This window comes from Eucyclogobius newberryi, unplaced genomic scaffold, assembly GCF_026437365.1.
Source record: "Eucyclogobius newberryi isolate DKJ021-1_F unplaced genomic scaffold, fEucNew1.0.hap1 SCAF_20, whole genome shotgun sequence".
Lineage (NCBI taxonomy): Eukaryota > Metazoa > Chordata > Actinopteri > Gobiiformes > Gobiidae > Eucyclogobius > Eucyclogobius newberryi.
In genome coordinates, this window is record NW_027315835.1 from 13,931,591 (window position 1) to 13,950,707 (window position 19,117).

At 42.4% G+C, this 19,117-nt stretch overlaps 1 protein-coding gene across 41 annotated transcripts in view; it reads left to right on the forward strand.

Moving 5' to 3' along the window:
• Positions 1 to 13,946, forward strand: part of tcf7l2 (transcription factor 7 like 2) — an 85,320-nt gene extending 71,374 nt beyond the window's left edge. For 4 of the 41 annotated variants that reach the window (XM_072455889.1, XM_072455906.1, XM_072455898.1 and 1 more), the window contains 8 exons: positions 808 to 894; positions 4,532 to 4,672; positions 5,193 to 5,355; positions 6,134 to 6,241; positions 6,732 to 6,795; positions 7,524 to 7,574; positions 8,406 to 8,478; positions 11,765 to 13,946. In XM_072455889.1, the coding sequence (XP_072311990.1) occupies positions 808 to 894; positions 4,532 to 4,672; positions 5,193 to 5,355; positions 6,134 to 6,241; positions 6,732 to 6,795; positions 7,524 to 7,574; positions 8,406 to 8,478; positions 11,765 to 12,233 (1,156 nt within the window). In that variant the 3' untranslated portion in view covers positions 12,234 to 13,946. Of the gene's footprint in view, positions 1 to 807; positions 895 to 4,531; positions 4,673 to 5,192; positions 5,356 to 6,133; positions 6,242 to 6,731; positions 6,796 to 7,523; positions 7,575 to 8,405; positions 8,479 to 9,015; positions 9,089 to 9,560; positions 9,623 to 11,764 lie in introns of those variants that run through there. The other 37 variants (XM_072455894.1, XM_072455902.1, XM_072455907.1 and 34 more) reach the window with 30 other exon arrangements.
• Positions 13,947 to 19,117: the final 5,171 nt, after the last annotated feature.

Consider the following 19,117-nt stretch of genomic DNA (forward strand, 5'->3'; position numbering starts at 1 on the left):
GTCCACGTAACACTCAGTCCACGTAAGGCGGGTCTGTCTGGCGCCGGTCTCAGGGGCGGGTCACCTGTCGGCACCTGTCGAACACACTGTTTAACTTCATCTTCGCTCCTGGACCCCTGAAGCCCACCAGAGCTCCCTGGACCCGCACCAATCCTAACTTCCTACTCCGAGGCACAGACTATTTTGCATGTCTCTGTATGGTCCAATTACATTAATGAACTGTGATTGGCCGTATTTTACCCACAATTCCACACGGGGGCTCTCCCCTGGTAACTCATGTCAACACTTGTTAATATGACAAAAGGCTACAAATTAAGCTCTGTTAATTTAATGTTTTCTCACCGCGATCTAAATACCGAAAGAGGCCCCGAGCACAGCCACGGCGCCCTTTGATTTGCTGCACTTTATTTTGGTATAAATTTACATTCATTATTGTTTGTCTTTGGATGTGTAGACCTCAATTAGCGTGATGGCTCCATTAAAGGAAACCGCACTTCGTCTTTAATTATCACAACAAAACACCTAGTTCCAGCTCGGGGAGGAACAGGGCCCCACTACGTCGTCACAGAGCGAAGGGTTATGAAATTTAATTAGCCACCGCTATCAAGATTTGTGGCATTCAAATTGTTTAGAGTTTTCCGCGCCTTTGATCCGCGCTCTGCAATCCCCTAGATTTTTGCCCTGATCAAATGAGAATAAAGAGGCCCACGGAGCGGGCGCGAGACACGTGGGCCGCACCTTCTACACGTCCACGTCAAGCATCCGTCTTTACCTTTGCACCTTCTTTCTTCTCCTCCCTCTTCACAGGCAAGGTCAACCTGTTTATCCCATCACAACAGGGGGCTTCAGACACCCCTACCCAACTGCGCTGACTGTCAACGCATCCATGTCAAGGTGAGCTGAGGCCTGCTACTCTTACAATTCACACGCACACACACACACACACACACACACACGCACACACACATTAGCTCATAGGTGCCACTGGGCTTAGCTTCTCACTCAAAAGACCCTTCACAAGAACTCCCTCTCCACATCGCCACGTTCAAAAGGGCCAATCCTCCAGTGTAGCGTTCCAGCTCGCATGCTCAAATATTAATTATATTTATCTTTTTCTAATGAGGCCCCTGAAAAACGTTTACCCCCGCCGCATGTCAGCCCGAGCCGGAGCGTGTCCTTGCCTCAGATTCGAGCAGCCAGTCAGATAAACAAACACAGCAAACACTTTGAAGGGCACTAGTAGATGGGAGACGAGGCCTTGACACTTTTGGTTTTAGCCCATTAGGGTCTTACTCAAGTGTAGATGTTATCGCACCCGCGAGGCTCAGTCGGGTGTGTATGCCGGCTTGTATACATGTGTGTTTGTCAGCGCTTGTAAAGCGACTTATTGTTCCCATGAGAGGTGCGCCGCCATCCATATATCATGTGGGAAGCGAGGAGAATTAATATGGGGGCGACTAAAAAGCCTGTGATTTGCGGCGTTAGAACAGCCCCAAAAAAGCAGAAAAACAAACAGCCTCCTACTCGTCCTCCCTCCCTTTCTCCTCCCCTCCTCTTAGCGCCTTTGCAGCAGGGGACTTTGGGGACTTTTATTTGGAGTCAAGGGACAAATCCAAGCTTTGGTTTAATTACAGTCTGATTGGAACAGCAGCTCCTGAGGGCGGCTGGTTAGGCCTCCGTGACATTGATGGATCATGCAGATGCAGAGGGAGGAGGAAGCAGGGGGCGGGAACCATATAATTTAAAGCTCTGGAATAAAGTTTGGCAGTGAGCTTACGCAGAGTCCAGATGAATGAATGAACGCCTCCCTTCATCCGACCTTACTCTTAAATTCAATCGGATTTATGTCGTGTCAAATTTCGAGCTCATTTCAGGTGCACGGGGTCAGACATCGGCATCTGGCGGCGCACGCACAGCCAAAACCTTGACTTTAAGTGACTGCTAATTTGCCCCCATAATGACAGCCTCTACATTGTGATCATCTTATTTCCAGTGTGGCTAATTGAATCTGCCGGCTGGCTTGTGCTGAGGGGGGACTGGCCACGGGGAAGAGCTAATGCCCTGTGATGAGGCCCTTAATTGAATTAGGATAACTGAATAAATGGGGGGCTCTGGGAGGGCCCTCTGCAAAAAAAATGGGGAAGGTTTAACAACATCTCCGAGAAAGTAAAGGGAGAAAAGTGTGCAGCAGGACAGAGGAGGCTTCAATTTGTTGACAAAATTCAAACGTGTGCAAGAGAAGCGCAACTGTCAGACGGTTGGTTTTGTTCAAAGACTTCAACCATTGTTATATAGCTCAAAGATTTGTAGGGAAAAATACTGAGCAAAAAGACAAGCTCGGCCTTGTATTCTTGTAGGGAGCCAAGTCTACTCTTCTCTGTATCAGTCCCCCGTGCGCTGAATTAGGATGCAGAGAGCGGACGTGCTATCTTGTAAGCAATGAGCACCTTACACCTAGGTCCTGTTAAAAAATACATTCTTTCAGGACGTTGAGGAAAAAAAAAGAGAGCAGTAGTAGCCTGCGGAGCAAATGAAAGACATTATTTTGATAATGGGGTTGGGCCCAGATTCCTTATATAATGTGGGACGGTGTGACAGGTGGGAGGATATGACAGCCCCCCTTTGGCCCCTTCTGCTTAAGCCTGCCCTTTGATACGGCCCCCACACCCCGCCAGCACCGCTCCGTCTCTCCCTTTTTCCCGGGGACCAGGGGAAGCGAACCGGCCCGATCATTATACATTAAACAGGCGCACGGGCGACTGCCTAGCGCCAGCAATTAAATGGCACTGGCTGACACTGGGCTCGCCGCGTCTCTGACCCGCCTCCTCCTTCCCTGCTCGTCCTCCCGTCCGTCCAAATGCCCTCACCTTTCAGATTGAGACGTCGCAGCCCCGGGGTTGGTGGTGGGAGGGGCAATCGAGTTGGGATTTTTTTTTTTTTTTCCCTTCTCCTTTGCCGTGTGGGTTAAATTGGTCCTTTGCTGCTGATGATGGTGATGTTCATGATGAGGATGATGCCTTCAAAGAGATGGCCGTCATGTTTAAACCATAACCTGTGCGGCGCTCAGGGAGGAGGGAGGGCGGCTGGGGTGAGGTGGCGAGAGGGGACAGGGGAGGAGTAGAATGAGAAAAAATAGATCTCGGAACAGAGGAAATTTTAACAAGAGAGAAAAGGAGGAAGAAGCAGGGAGCGCGGGAAATGCGGCTGCCCTAATGATGGGCGATATATACAGCCAGTGTGCTGCCTGAGCTCCCCATCAACGCATGACATGGCACAAACACCAATGTGTCAGTGATGAAGGCAGAAGAGGGGAAAAGGAGGGAGAGAGGAGAGAGTTTGAGGGGGGAGCACACTGGCACTCCCCTGAGATGGCCTCCAACAGAAACTAGTTGTTCCTGGCGAGTTTATCCTCATCATTATATTCTGGCTTGGAGCCATGCAGCCAGACACAGCCGGATAATGAGCTGTTTTCAAAAAAAAAAGAAGAAGAATTATTCCATCTTTCTTTTTTTCGTCTCCTTCATCCTCTCCTCTTCTCTTAAATGTGTGCGCACTTTGTAAACACACACACACAGGCACAGGTTGGAATAATCACAGGCGAATAATTAGTGTCGTACAAACTGTAGCGTAACATTTGGGTGCAGCGTGGCCTCATCTTCTGGCTGCGCTCTCCTTCTGAATCCATTTCACATATAAAGGATTCTGGCCTGAATATGTGCAGCTGTGGAGATGATGAAATGATGATAGCAGAGGAGAGGGAGGCAGATAAAAATGTCAGAGCTGCTGACAGTGCTGAATTGGCAGAAAAAAAAAAGCTGGGAGGAAGCAAATAGAGAGCCAATACCTGAAGTGATACAAGACTTTGATAGAACATTCAAATCTATTCTTCCATAAGAGATAATAGCCCTGACTTTACTCCTCAAAACCCAGCATTTTCATATCAGTCGCACTTTCTCAAATTCTGCCATAAATTATCGCCGGTAAATTGTGGCATATGCGGTGACACAATCAGATTTGGAAATGATTTGAGGGATAATTGTGAGGCATGCGCAGATGTTTTCAAAAATGCTGAATGTCATCATAAAATACACACATCTTCAGTCACAGCCGTTATGAGTTCAGGGTTTGGGGGCTACACAGCTAAATAGAAACGGTTAAGCCTTTCATGCAATACATTTATATGGTTTAGAAACTCTTACATCCACTCAGTTTCACCAATAGATTGATGTAATTGTGTGTTACATATAACTGTGCATGCTCTAATGTGATCATAACTGCGAAGTCCTTGAAGTAGCCTACTCAGGAGACTGAATAGCGCCTTTAGCCTCGGCCATGTTCACGTTTGTTTGTGCGCGCTCAAGTTGAAGGCCAGCCCCGTTCCCGTCGAAGTAATTAAACAAAGATCTTGAACTTCGACTCGGAGAGGACGGGGCTGAGCATTGTCCATTGAAGTGTCTTTGTTTATCTGTCTTTGTGTATCTGTGCTTCATCTCCCCCATTTCACCTGTGTCCATTCTGACGATTTACACAGTCTTCTCTCCTCCAGGTTCCCCCCACACATGGTGCCCCCCCACCACAGTTTGCACACCACCGGCATCCCCCACCCGGCCATCGTCACCCCCAACGTAAAGCAGGAGTCTTCTCACAGCGACATCAGCTCCCTCAACAGCTCGTGAGTACATTTATGAAATACTGTCATCTGTTTCCACTTCTACAGAGAATCAGGGCTTATTTTTTGCAATCCATCATCTCAAAATTTATAAGCGCAGAAATATATATATATATATATCCAGGGAGGTCTTTAAATGTATTAGTTGAGGGAAAATGATCAAACAAATGAGAAATATCTTCAAAATGAATCACAAAAGTGCAGAAATATCACCTTATACACTTTATTTTTTTTTTTTTCATTTTTCTTAATAAACATCCATTTTTGTCACAATTTTGACTAAAAACGATTCTCAATATTCAAATTTTGCCTATTTTCAAAACAATATATTGCCCACCTCTACTTATATCCTTCTTTAGATGATTTCACTCTATTTCTATCAACATTTTGACCATATTCTTACTATATAGAATGTACATAGTATTCTAAGTGTCAAAACAAACAACAATACACAATAAATATCTCACCCAAACACAATATCATGGGCATGACTGATTAGACCTTGTCCTATTTGTCCACACAGGAAACAGTCGGATGCGAAGAAGGAGGAGGAAAAGAAGAAGCAGGTGCACATAAAGAAGCCGCTGAACGCCTTCATGCTGTACATGAAGGAGATGCGAGCCAAGGTGGTGGCCGAGTGCACGCTGAAGGAGAGCGCCGCCATCAACCAGATACTGGGCCGAAGGGTAAGACTCAGCCATCATTTCACTCTTAATGTTTGCATAGGATCAGTTCCATCCGTCACCATCGAGTTGGAGGAATAACTATAACATCAACATACACGTAATCATATACTGGAACTTTAATGAACAAACACAATCTGATCAGTAATGCAAAGACCTGTTTTGACTTGAATTTGTGAATTGTAATTATGTAATCTAATCTAATTCTGGCTACAAGTCAAAATTATTAACAATATGCCAAAAAGGAGTTGATCCTTACAGTTTCACTCTGATCCAGATTGCTTTTTGTGATCCGTACACAAAGTAACTCAAAGTTCTTTACAAGAAAAGATGTATTTTCCGGAGTATAAGTCGCACCAGCCAAAAAATGCATAATAGAGAAGAAAAAAACATCTATAAGTCGCACTGGAGTATGAAATAAAGTTGGAAGTGTGAAAATAACAAATAATATCACATATAAGTTGCTCCGGAGTATAAGTATAAGTCGCACCCTGGCCAAAACTATGAAAAAAGGTGCGACTTATAGTCCCGAAAATACGGTATACTGTATTATAACTCTATTTCTTTAGTCACTAACTCAACAGAACGGCAAACAGTTTGAAAGTTAAAAGTCTAAATCGCTTTGACATGGATTATAAATATCCAGTTGTTTTTTTATCATCTTGTATACTGTACATAAACACAAACGGGACAAAATTACAATTCCTTAAACGCCAGCACACTGTCGAGGAACATGGCCTCCGTCCCGGACACTAAGATCCCCTTGTCTTGTGTTCCACAGTGGCATGCCCTATCGCGGGAGGAGCAGGCCAAGTACTACGAACTGGCCAGGAAAGAACGACAGCTCCACATGCAGCTCTACCCCGGCTGGTCGGCACGAGACAACTATGTAAGTTTTTATTTTTTCAAATTATAATGAATCCCTTTCTCTCCCAAACATGACCAGGGCAAGCGTTTACTTTGGAAATACAGTAGTTTGGGGGTTGATGCTTTTCTTTCTTTCTTTTTCTTTCCTTTTTTTAAAATCATCTAAAGGCAGCGTCTCCGTCTGACTAGTGGCAACCTTAACAATGTTACTCGCAGACTTGTAAAACCCGTCAAGTTCTGCCGAAGCGAGAGAATAAAACAAAACATTACAGCAGGGGTAGATAGGGGCCAGACGGTGGAGGGGAGGGAGGAAGTATGGCCTGCAGTAGCTGTTTCAAAACTACAGGGCAAAGACGAGACGGAAAAAAACACACAATGCCTGAATGAATAAATAACATTAGAAAAAGAAAAAAAAAATAGCACTGTTCTCTGTTTTATGTTTTGGGCATTCTGCAATATAATAACTAAGGTTCCTGTCTGTGTCTTGTTTTCTTTTTCTTTCTATTTTTTTGGCGGCTAACCAACAGGGGAAAAGGAAGAAGAGAAAAAGGGAAAAACAGCAAGCAGAGAGCAATGGTAAGTGAGCTGCAATTATCTCCCATATTAGAAGACCCCCATCACGTGTCAAGCAGATGTGACATGTTGCCAGATAAAAGTCGAGCTAGTATCTTCGTTTTCCCCCCGTTTGCCTGCGTTATTGTGCCTGGCTTTATTTCTTTTCTCTTTTTTTTTGTATAGTCCATGCGATGCAATATTTAAACGGTAGTATTGCTTGTACCGCACAGACCCTCCCCTCCCACAATCCCTCCACTCCCATTTATCCCCCCGTAGCCTTCCCTTAGCTAATAACTGAATATGCATGACCCCTTCACAACACCGGACCCTCCCCGAACCCTTCTGTCCCCCCCTTTAGCGTATCGTGATGATGTGTGTTTTGAGAAGCCATTAACGCTTGAGTTAAATTGCCAATGCCCTGCAGATATTACCACTACTACTACTACTACTACTACTACTACTACTACTACTACTACTACTGCAATGCGTGTGATGCGCATGTGTGTGACCGCATGTGTACCCCCCTGATGCTCGCTTTCATGCATGCTCTTAACCACTCACATCTCAAATTAAGGAGGTTTGCAAACGTCTTATATATTTATACCTATCCATTTCTCCCCCTTCCATACTCTTCCTGCTCTGATCATTGTTGATTTGAAAAGCCGAGCGACTTTGTGTCATTTGTATTTTGCGCTTATTTTGGTGACGGATTTCTTCTTGAAGGCCTCTCTATCTGTTCTTTTTTTCAGAACACAGAGAATATTTTCCAAACCCTTGCCTTTCACTCCCTCCGATTACAGGTGCTAATGACATTTTGACATTAATTAAATATTATTACTAACATGTTTATTCTATTTACTCTTTTTGCTTTTTAATGAAATGTAAAGGTGTTCTTCTTTACTGTTCGATAAGGATACAATTCATGCTTTTGATGATCACTGCTGCTGTTTTAGCGTCAGGTCGTAGCCTTTACCGTTTATAGTGCGATCGTTAATAACGTTTGATAAATAGACAGTTAGATCTTGTTAAGAAAAATATGTGACATCAGGGTAAACCTCCTTAATCGTCTGCTCTAGTACGTGATCTATGCTTGTGCCTTTTCCTACGGGGCCAGCATGAGATTTGGCCTGCACTTTGAACATCTAGGCCTGGACTCAAACACTGATTAGCCGTTAGCGTGTCACTTTAATGTGGCACGTTTTCTGCCAATGCCACTGGAAGCGTTTGATGCCAGGTCTAAAAGGCATAGTTACCCCTTTCAGGTTCCAGCCTGTTTAATCCTTCCTTTGGCTAAAGCTAACTCACAACCAAGCGATTTTTAGCAACCCGCTAGCACTAGTTACACTCACACTGCCTTTTTGAAATCCCAGACAACCTAATCTTATCTGCAGCTTTAGATAACACGACCGCAAGCAGTTGTTTTCCCTGTTAGGATAATAATTCGCATGCATTTTGGTATGACTAAAGTCTTGACAATTACTTTTTGACCTGATTTTTCTGCAAGTCTTCATAGATTCACTGTATGTTTTTTTTCTCTTCTCATTTTCTTCCTCTTTATTATTTTGAATCATTGTTTGGGTTTCTATCCTTCCCCTGTGCTGGCTTCCCTTCCCCTGTCGCCGCTGCATCAGACCTGAGCGCTCCTAAGAAGTGTCGAGCGCGCTTTGGTCTCGATCAACAGAATAACTGGTGTGGCCCCTGCAGGTGTGTATGGTGTTTGCACAGGCCAGGACCAGGTCGAGGCTGGGCTCTTCTAAAACGCTGGGGTTTTCTCTTGGCTGTGTACTGCTACTGCTGTTACTGCTACTGCTGCTGCTCCGTGCTTCATGTTTCCTCTCTCGCTCTGGTGATTCTTGCCTCTGTGTGTGCGTCGGGCCAAGCTATCGCCACCTCTCACAGCTTCCTGCAGCCGCGCCCTGCCCGGTCGCTCGCCGGGCCGACGCTGTTCGGTTTTTCGTCCTCATATTTGGGCTAGTCCGCGTGTGGTTTGTTGTGAATGCGTGTATACAGCTAAACGCGGTCAATATGGGTGGTCAAAAGAGAACGAGCAGGTCAGGCGACGGGCAGATGTGAGCGGTGGTCGCTTGGTGAACATAGAGGATATCCCAGTGTGTCCAGCCGAAGCCTAAGTCCTGGCTCCATGTTTTTGTCTGTGCAATGACGTGTCCATTTTGTTTCCTTTTTTCCTTTTTTATTTCTTTTGTGTCTCTGTCTGTGTTTGTGTACCTCGTTGGCTAACAGATGCAAATACCCCAAAGAAGTGTCGTGCCTTGTTCGGGCTTGACCAGCTGAGTTTATGGTGCAAACCATGCAGGTATAACTGCTGTAGCAACGGGAGGACATCCACTCCAGCAGATCCTTCCTCTTGATTATTTGTTCAGATATTGCTCTAAAACTTGTTTCCAGCCATGTGGCGACATATGGCAGACTCTTTTTCCTCACTCAGAAATTTCCTGCTATAAATTTTACATCTGGTTTAAGCCCAGTGGCAGAAAATGGATTTCTAAATAACTAGTATAATTTATCAAGAATATATGTTGTTGTTTTTGATGTTTATTTAAAATTAACTGCTTCGTTAAGAGTATAGAAATCCATTTTCCTCCAGGGCAGTGGATTGGTCCTCCCCTTCTTTACTGTCTGTATGTCCTGAATTGGCGCCCTTGATAAATGTGATGCTTACAAATTTAGGCCTGCTTCCTCTGAGGGCCTTTTGAGTGACACTCTTTTCTGTGCCCTCTCCCTCCTCCTTTCCCACCTCTTCTTCCTCTTCAATAACCCTTACTTAGTCCCTACCTGTTGTCTTTCTGTTCTGACACAAGCAGTCTTTGAATTGGGAATATTTTCATGGTAGGTATTTGTTTCTGCTAAGTACTACTCCCTTCTCTGTGTCTTGGCTTCAGTCACTATTTTTTCAACACCAACATTCATTTTTACTGTTTCACATTTACATAAACTCTTCAAAAACAAATAGTAGAAATGTTTCTCAAAATCAAACACTGAGTAAAATGACTTCAAAATCCCTTATCTTCTAAAATATTAACACGTGTATAAATATTTAATTCTATATGCTGCCACATGAGGCACATTCTATTATATATACGGTACTTGTTTATTTAATCACTTTAAATCGTACTTATCTCCTATTCTTGCTTCCCTCTGATTGGCTCGTGTTCCCTCTCACTCGTTGCAACGCGTTTCATAAGAAATACATCATATCTGCACCTCGCGAGCGCCGCTGTTTCTCTCTTGGAGCCGAGAGGTTAAAAGTTCTCTCTAGGCTCCATTTCCTAAAAGATGCATCTGCTGTAATTTCCCGCGAGACCCGAGAAATCAATAAGAAACACGGACACATACGATGAATCGATGTGTCTGTTAAAAGATGGATATTAGCTCATTTGTAGCGGTTTGACAGACAGTTATCGGGAGCGTGACGTCTATGTAGAGGCAAAACGATCGCTCTTTGCTCCGATCGATGCGCGGTGCCACCCAGAAGCGACGCAATACCAGTAGAGTCCGCTTATGTGCTTTTTAAGGGGTTAATATGATCTTATGTCAGAGAATTAGTCATAAATAAACATACCTGATCGTTCTGTACAAGAATATATGTGATCTAAGCTTAAATAGATGAAAAACATGACATTTAAAGCTAGTGTTTCAATTATATCTTTAAATAAAATATACCACCCTGCTTTGTGTCCCTCTAAGTTTGAAACATAGAGCGTATCCTTGAGCCATCCCTGTGAGAGAGAGAGAGAGAGAGAGAGAGAGATCACTGCCAGGGTCAGAGAGATGAGGTGGGCAGAGAATCCCCCCTGAACCGAATCTGAGCAGTCACTCCACATACGCCAGATTCAACCACTCTCCCTCCTTTATTCCACTTCCTCCCAGAGCCAGAGCACCACCAGGGCCCCGGGACTCGGCAGCCAATAGGGGGAGGGGTCGCGACCTCAGGCAGGAGAGCAGACACGGCGCCTTGACCCCTCACGCGCACCCGCACTCGTGTCTGTGGGGCACATGCAAAGGGTTAGCCGGGATTGCGTTGACTTTGTAAGAACTTGGACCCCCTCAGGAGAAGAGCGAGCAGAGACAGAGCTGCTGCCCAGGCCTTTTACAGACTCTGAAGAGGGTGAACTTGATGTACATCTGCTCTCAAAACCAAGATATAGTTTTGGTGAATCACAATCATATTTAAATCATAAAAAGTAAAAAAAACAATTAAAAATCCCACCATATTTTATGTAACATGATTTACTGAGTACCCCAGGGCTTGAAATATAATTAATGTTTCAAGAGTTACAGAAGTTATTCACATCTTGCAAATGTCATGCCCCTGGTTAAACGTCCATCAAACTTTTTAAAATGTGCCCAGTTAAGTTCAATGAAGTCCAATGTACAGTAAAAACATGAATAATGCTAATATAATAATGTATATAGTGTTAAACTGAACACTAAATTGAATGTAACTTTCAATATAATAAAGAAGTCGGTCAAACACATGAAGAACTAGTGAGAAACCATCCACAGCCATCTTTTTTGAACTGGATCTCTCATTTTTGTCTTCGGCATCATCGTTTCTCTGCTGTTTCTTGTCCTGGTGATCTTTACTCCATGTCTGTCTTGTCTGGTGACTTTGATTTTGGAAAAAATACATTTCTATCATCTTTCTTTGGCATGAGAATGCAACGTATTGTATTTGTAAAATGCCGAAATGCATCTGTCATTTATTCGAAGTTCCCCTCTGAGAAAAAACAGATTTCCTGCAGATGGCTCAACGTTAACAATACTGTGACATAGCATATAGAGCTTTGTCTTATACATTTTAAACCAGTTATTGCAGACAAATGTAAAGAATGTAAGGGTTTTGTAGTGTCGATTTCATGTTCAATCAGAGGGATCTTTTGTCAAGTGCAGATGCATGGAGGGCTTTGAGAAGCAGAGAAATCCACTGTGGCTAAACGAGCTCCTTTCTCTCTCTGGCCTTGTCCCTCAGGAGAAAAAAAAAGTGCATTCGTTACATCCAAGGTGAAGGCAGCTGTGCCAGTCCTCCTTCTTCGGACGGAAGCTTACTCGACTCCCCCCCCCCCTCTCCCTCCTCGCTCATCCTTTCCCCTTCGCCTAAAGAGTCCAAACCTCAGACTGAACAAATGCAACCTCTCTCACTGACTATGAAACCGGCCCACCAGCCACTCCACCTCCACCACCACCCGGCACACCTCCTGACCGGCCCGCCATCTTTGGTTCTAGACAACAACAACTCTTCCTCTGCGGTGCCGGCGGCCAGCAAAACGTCCGGCACCTCGAGCCACAACGGGTCCCTGGAGCACGGCGATGTCCCGTCCTCGCGGGGTCAGCCGGGCTCTTCCATGGGACGTCCTGCAGCTTTGCTCTGTCATTCCCGCTCGCTGCTCTCCTCTGCAGCCTCGCAGCCTCTGTCGCTAGTGACCAAGTCTGTAGAATAGTCCTTTTTTAGACCTGTCGATCCGCTTCATGTTCTTCTTTTTCTGTGCCATTGAGGCGTTGGAATTTGAGTTTTGTTTTATTAAAGTTCATTGGTCAATATTTGACCCATCATTATCAAAAAGTCTAATTATTATAAAGAAATACAATGAGCTGTAGTATAGCTTTGTGAATTTGCCAAAATTTTTATTAATTTTGTTTGATGTCTTTTTTGTAGTGTTAAAACTGTGCAAACAGAAAAGTTTATTTAGTTCCACTTCTAAAGGATATAAAAGGTTGGCTAGGATACTCAACAAGCCCTTTCTCAGAAGAATTGGTTCTCCTTCTTTATTTGTATTAAATACGAGCTTGCGAACCAATCCCTGACATCGACTAATGTGATGAGGGCACAAGGCTGCGTTGACTTCTCACCGAGGAACAATATTGTGATGTTACTTGTTCATGTAAATGTACAGAATAAAGGGGCGGGAGTGTGTGGGGGAGGGTTACTGTTGTTAAATATGCATTCTTCCACTGCGTTGTCTTTTTCTTTGTTGTTTACCTTTTGGGGCGGAGTCAGGTGAGTGGGCGGTGCTTGGCGGGTGGGAATTGTAAGTTGGGGGGGTTATTAAATTCAAAATGTCACAACGCTAGGACCAGTAGTATTTATTGCTTTAGAGATTGCTTGTTGTACCTTGTACGTGTCTCTTTTTGACTTTTGTTTATTAATACATTGTACAAATATTTTTTCTTAAGGTTAAGCGACTTATATATATATGAATGATCCATTTTTACAAGGAGGATTGGAAAAACACTAAAAAAATGTTTTGTTATTATGGATTTCTTTTCCGCGCTGAAAACCTGGATTCCACTCAGTGTCCTGGGTAGGTCTTACGAACAAAAGTATGCACAAGCTCATTTCAACAGACGCGTCTATAAGCCATTTTACAAAAGAAGACAGACTAACTTGAAGCCGACAGTGGGTACCACGTCTTCAGTGGTTGGAAAAAACGCCCTTCTTTTTTATTGCACAGTCCCATCTCCCAGACTGTAGATTTGTGTACAGATTTTGCGTGCCAAATTTTTGTGATAATTTCCTCTGCCCCTCTAACCAAGCTGTAGGGACATTTCTGTTAATTTCGTTGTCATTTTTTAATTTAGATCCCATTCTTTGCTGTGACGTTACATAGATCGCTATGTATGTAGTATAAATGTTGCTATAACAAATGTGTTTGGTAGCAAATTGTCAAATATTAAAATTTAAACTTAATAAAAAGACGGACATCATACATCATGTATAAACCCATGCGGGCCAAATTATGTATATTAGGAGGTTCATAAAAAAACTATTAAATACAAAAAAATACACAAACTGCCACTTTTAAGTACACTACTACATATAGGTAGGTAGAAAAAATAGGCATGTTGATGTTGCAAGAGGCTGTAAAAAAGCTACAAGAGAATCATCCACTCGGTGCCATTGTAGTTGACATGACGACTGTAAACTGTCGATTTCTTCTCTGGTTTATTAAGATGCTAATGATAAATAGTTTGAATGTTTCCTTAACGGCTGTGATGTTCCTGTTCTATTTTATGCTCTTATCTTTTCCGTTTGTTTGTTTTTCCTGTTATTTTAAAATGGTTGACAAAACCATGTTTTTGTAATGAATAAATGTTTATGCTGTACAGTCTCTGTAGCATGCAGTTCTGTATTAATAAAAGCAACTTAGTATGTGCACACGCCTGGCTTCCGCTTCTTCACAAAGGCCTAGTTCAGTTTTTCATCTGCTGAAGGAAACCACATCAGACACATTTTAATGGTTAACATTCAATAAAAAAGAGTAGGAATAAACTAGTGTTTATCCATTTTAAGGTTTTAACAGTGTTTGTATAATATTAAGAGATTATCAAAGGTGAGGGTAAAGTGAGTACACAGATAAATACTGTAAATGTAATACAGTACTGAGCACAGAGTATCTGATGCGTCTATGGAAATGTCAAGAGTCACATCTTTTCAACATCAAAATCACAGGTTTATAAAGGTCTTAACACCCTGAACAGACACTAGTGAGGAGTAAACATACATAACACTAAATGTTTCCAATAGAATCTGATCTGCAAATGTTCAAGGTGTGATACGAAAATACCTGCAGCCACTTGCATTACATATGCATTAATAGATTACACACTGTAAATTACCTGATTTAATAACACATTGTTTTATTCATTTATCTTATTTTTCTGATCTCATGAGAGAGATATTATGGACTAACCATAATATGTCATGAGGAGCACCACACTGACCTGTTTATCTTTAGAAATAATGTCTAATTGAATAAAGAGACGAGTTCATTTAGTAAACCAATATTATTGGCACACCATCTCTAGAGTATCCCACGTTATTATTAACAGTGAATAGAAAGATGCTGAATATGACTAAATATAGTCCATATATCACAGAATAGTGATGAACTGTCTGTACAAAGCGTTGATAACTATCGGCTGACAACCAGATATAACATCATTTACAACAACAGTCTTTCTGTAGAAATTCACCATAATGCATTTCACATCACTTTACTGTGTCAATGGCCTGTTGGGAAACATGTACATGAAAACATGGCATTGATTTGTTCTTTATTTGAAGTTTGCTCAAATCTACAAAGTCCCAGTGAAAAAGGGACAGCGCTTCATGTAAAGAAGTGTCCTGTGGATCGTGAACAATCCAGCGCTGCCTCTGTCTTTGTTCCGCTGCTGAATGTACACACTAAGCTTATTCTTAACGCATTTGGGCTATACCCTTGAACTATAAACCATTATAGAAGCAACATATTCAAACGCAGGAGCTTCTGTCGTGGTTCTATTTCATTTCAAGGAGGAGCAAAGCCTTTGTATACCTGAGTAAAAGAAATGATGTTTTTTGATGTCCCTGTGACATGGAGTGAACAATATAGAAGGCCATCTTTCCAGAGAAGACATTAAATACGATGTCCGCTAGTTTATGGCAAACAAGAATGAATTGTTTTGAATGGTTTTGAGCATGCAAAAGACACTTTTGACCCTGTACTGCAACAAAAAAATCTTTCATTACAACTTTACATTCAAAATCTCACCTCAATTAACGTCAAAAGGAAAAGTCATATGTTTTGTGTTGTGTTACTTGAAAAGCGGCTTCAGTCAGGTAAAAAAATAATAATAATAATAATTCCGATGCTTTTGCAGCCTCTGTGTGCCCTTGTGTGACCTTGATATACTGTAGACCAGGGGTGGCCACACATTTTTGGCTCACGAGCTACTTTTATATTCGACAAAGCCCGAAGATCTACCTATAGATTTAAATTATTGTATAATTTAGTATTATTTTTTTGTCAGTATCAAACAGGTTTTTATTTTTGTTATATAATAATTAGGCTATAGCAGTGTTTCTCAATTGTTTTCTGATAAGCCCCTCCCCTAGGAAGAAGAAAACACTTTGCGCCCCCCGACTCTCCGCCGCGACTACAAATACGGTGAGCATATAAACTCTGCACCCCAGATATGTTAGCGAAGCAACGTGTGTGTTTTATTGATGTGTAATTTATTTGGCGTCATGCTGTCGGTGCCAACATTGTTTTATTTTTTAATAGCAATTAACTTCCCCACTCTTTAAGCATATTCATTTAAAAATAAAATGGCCACAAATTGATTAAATAATAAACATTTTTAAGCATTATATCATTTATTAGTGAGATGATCTCCATGGTAACGCTCGGGGGAGGGGCTTGAAACTTTCCTTTGGCTCAGGCCAACAACAAACAGATTTGTGAAGAATAGCAACACATTTACAGGTGAGATTAGGCTCTCGAACTACCTGTCTCCTCTTCTCTCTCTCTCTCCCTCTCCCTTTCCTCCTTTGAGCTTGTGCGTTCCTTGGCTCCACTACTTTACGAGCCGCACAGAGCGACTGCTTTGCGCTCCAGCGCCGTCAGCAGTGGGGTCCCTTTGCTTTGCCGGATAATTCGAGCGCTTTTCGCTGCGCTTCGGCGCTTTTCGCGCGCTTCAGCACTTTTCGTCACTTTTCGATCGATTCCACTGCCTCTGCGATCGACCGGTCGATCACGATCGACTTATTGGGCACCCCTGCTGGAGACCTTCATTCAGGCCTGAAACGTCAGTTACATTTATAGGTTGAACACACGCTTGAGATGTTTGGTTTTGCAGAGAAGAAGCCAGTGCCCGGTTTGAGTGGATCTTGACCACAGATGATCAGATGAATGTCCAGCTGCACCTTTGGAACTACAAAGAGCAGACTTAACATGCTCTGCTCTTTGTGCTGCTGCCTCTTGTCCATGTCGGCGTTGTAATCGATAAATACAGGATACAGAGAGGTTCAGGTTTCATGCCATCAACACTCTAAATTACAAAACTATGTATTGAACCATAGTAAAAATAAACAAGCAGAAAATGTGGAGATGTTGCTTTTCCCAGATGAGCCACAGCTTTAGATGTTTCTGCCTTTATTCTACTACAGATACTTAATTGCACAAAAAATACATTGAAAAACATGCATTCTTAGATCTGACCTCGACCCCTCGCCACACTGTGGTATATTCAAGGCATAAAAGAACATCTCCATGGAGACAAACAAGCGGAGCCTCCACTAGAAATGTTACATAGTGCACCTTTAAGACAAAAGTGAAAACACAAACAGAACTTACATTGATCATTTTACATAGTTGCCCTTATAAAGTTCTTTTCAGACACCACATATTTAATGGAGAAAGATACATTTGTGTTCAATGAGAACTTAGATAACTTATTTGATGATACTTTAAGGCAGATCTGGGCATTTGGGCTTGTTTTATTCTGGCACCCACAAGTTTTTAATTACTTTATATTTAAGTTTAAGGTATATTTTTTTGCTGTCTTAGTTATGGAAGATCTGTCCAGCTTTAACCTATATTTTACAGAAATGTGCTCATAATGATGCTGATTTGTCACTTGAACGATCACGGTCGGATCCTCTGACACTCTCCTGCATTCGGGGAAACCCACCCCAGCTTCAACGCATTCCAACTTGAACACACGCCACTTAAAACTGGAAGTAAACCCAGAACTAAATCTGGACTAAACTGTGACTAAAGAGGGACAAGAACCAAATCTACATTAGGATTAAATCTGGATCAAACAAGGACAAGGCAGCAGAGTTTTCTAACCCTCCACACAACTGGTCAGTTTCTCTAGTTTAGTGTGATAATGCATTTAGACACGTAAAGAAGAAGAACTTTGTTATAATTACAGCTTAATACAAGTTCAAAGCATGTTTAAACAGTACAAATTACAACATTTTGAACTCCAAAGTCCTCCTACAAAAATACCTCATAAATTAAAATGCCACAAATTTGAGTGTTTACTGCGGCTCACATTTCTCCAACATCTTAACCACTCCGAGTTTTAATAACCTCTCACAAATTAAACTGGAAAGCGCACACACTTACCAGCATCATTTTTAAAAAGTGAAATTTCAAAGAATCATCCCACTCTTTATTCACTAACAATTGTCCTCTAACCTTGAAGAACAAACCGGCGCACATGAAAGGTGGCTATTTTTCAGATATTTCCTCTTTCTTACGATATGAAAGGCGCTCTTTTATCTGGTAAATAAATAGGGCCGACCACACAGGGGGAGCCTGCTGCAGCGGCTTTGTCTTGAGGAGTATCCTGCAGCGAGCGAGCAAAGGGGCCACAGAAATTACACACATTTGGGTCCAATTCCTCGCTGTACACAGGGGCCAATAATGGGGTTTAGCACAGGCAACAAGAGAGAGGGCAGTGGTGAAACGCTGGTCCCTGGAGCCGGCAAGAATATACATCAATATTAACAAATTACACCTTAAATATAGAGTTTAATTGTTAAATTATTACAATTTCATGTGTTACTTTGGTCAAAGAATGGATGGCTAACATAGTAGTTTGTCATTACTTTTGATGGTAACATACTAGTTAGGCCCGAGCGCCACAAGCTGGCGAGAGGCCTATTAATCTCGTAAGGCCGTGCGAAAAACGGCTGCGAAAGTGCGCACGTAGCCCACTTCCAAACACTCACTAACGCACTCCTTCACTCATGCACGCCCCGTGCATACTAATTAGTAGTAGGAAAATGGAACATTACCTTTGTAAACGGGCGAAGCCCGTGCAAAAGTGCGCACTAAACGAGCACTTTACATTGGGATGACGACCGCGAACTCATTTGCGCTAAGTAGCTCACGAATATGTTCCCCATCTCTTGCATGTTCCGTGCATATAAGCATGTAATGCAAAAATTGAACATTATTACTGTATAGAGGGCCAAAAACACAAAGTGGGCGGAGCCCACTCAAAATTAACGAAAGTACCCGTCAGTGACCAGGGACCCACACCATGCGAAAATGTATAGTTTATGATATTTGAAAAATGGGAAACATTGTTTTCGCATCGGAATATTATTCTTTCTTTCTTCTCGGGACCAACCCCCCTATTTTTCACCCAGTGAACATTGACGAAAAGTCACAAAAATTTGCACACCTCTAAAAATCATGCCTCTCTACATTCTGGCTATTTCCCTTTTCTAAAATAAAAAAAATTGGCACGTCAGCGCCCCCAAATGTACCAAAAATGCATTGAGAGATAGGAAATGACCCAAAAAAAATCTGATCGTAGAATCATGAAATTTGGCGCAGAGGTAGATGGTGACAAGAGAAGTAAAAAATATTATTACTGCAACGCTGTCCACCCAACCAAATGTCGGCCATATTGCTTCAAAAATGGCTAAACATGACTTCGGAGTTTTTCCAAACGTCGTACTTTTACGAACTCCTCCCAGGGCGTTGGCTCTAAAAAGCTGAAATTTGGTGAAAATGCTACTGAGGAGTGGGACATCAAAAGTTAT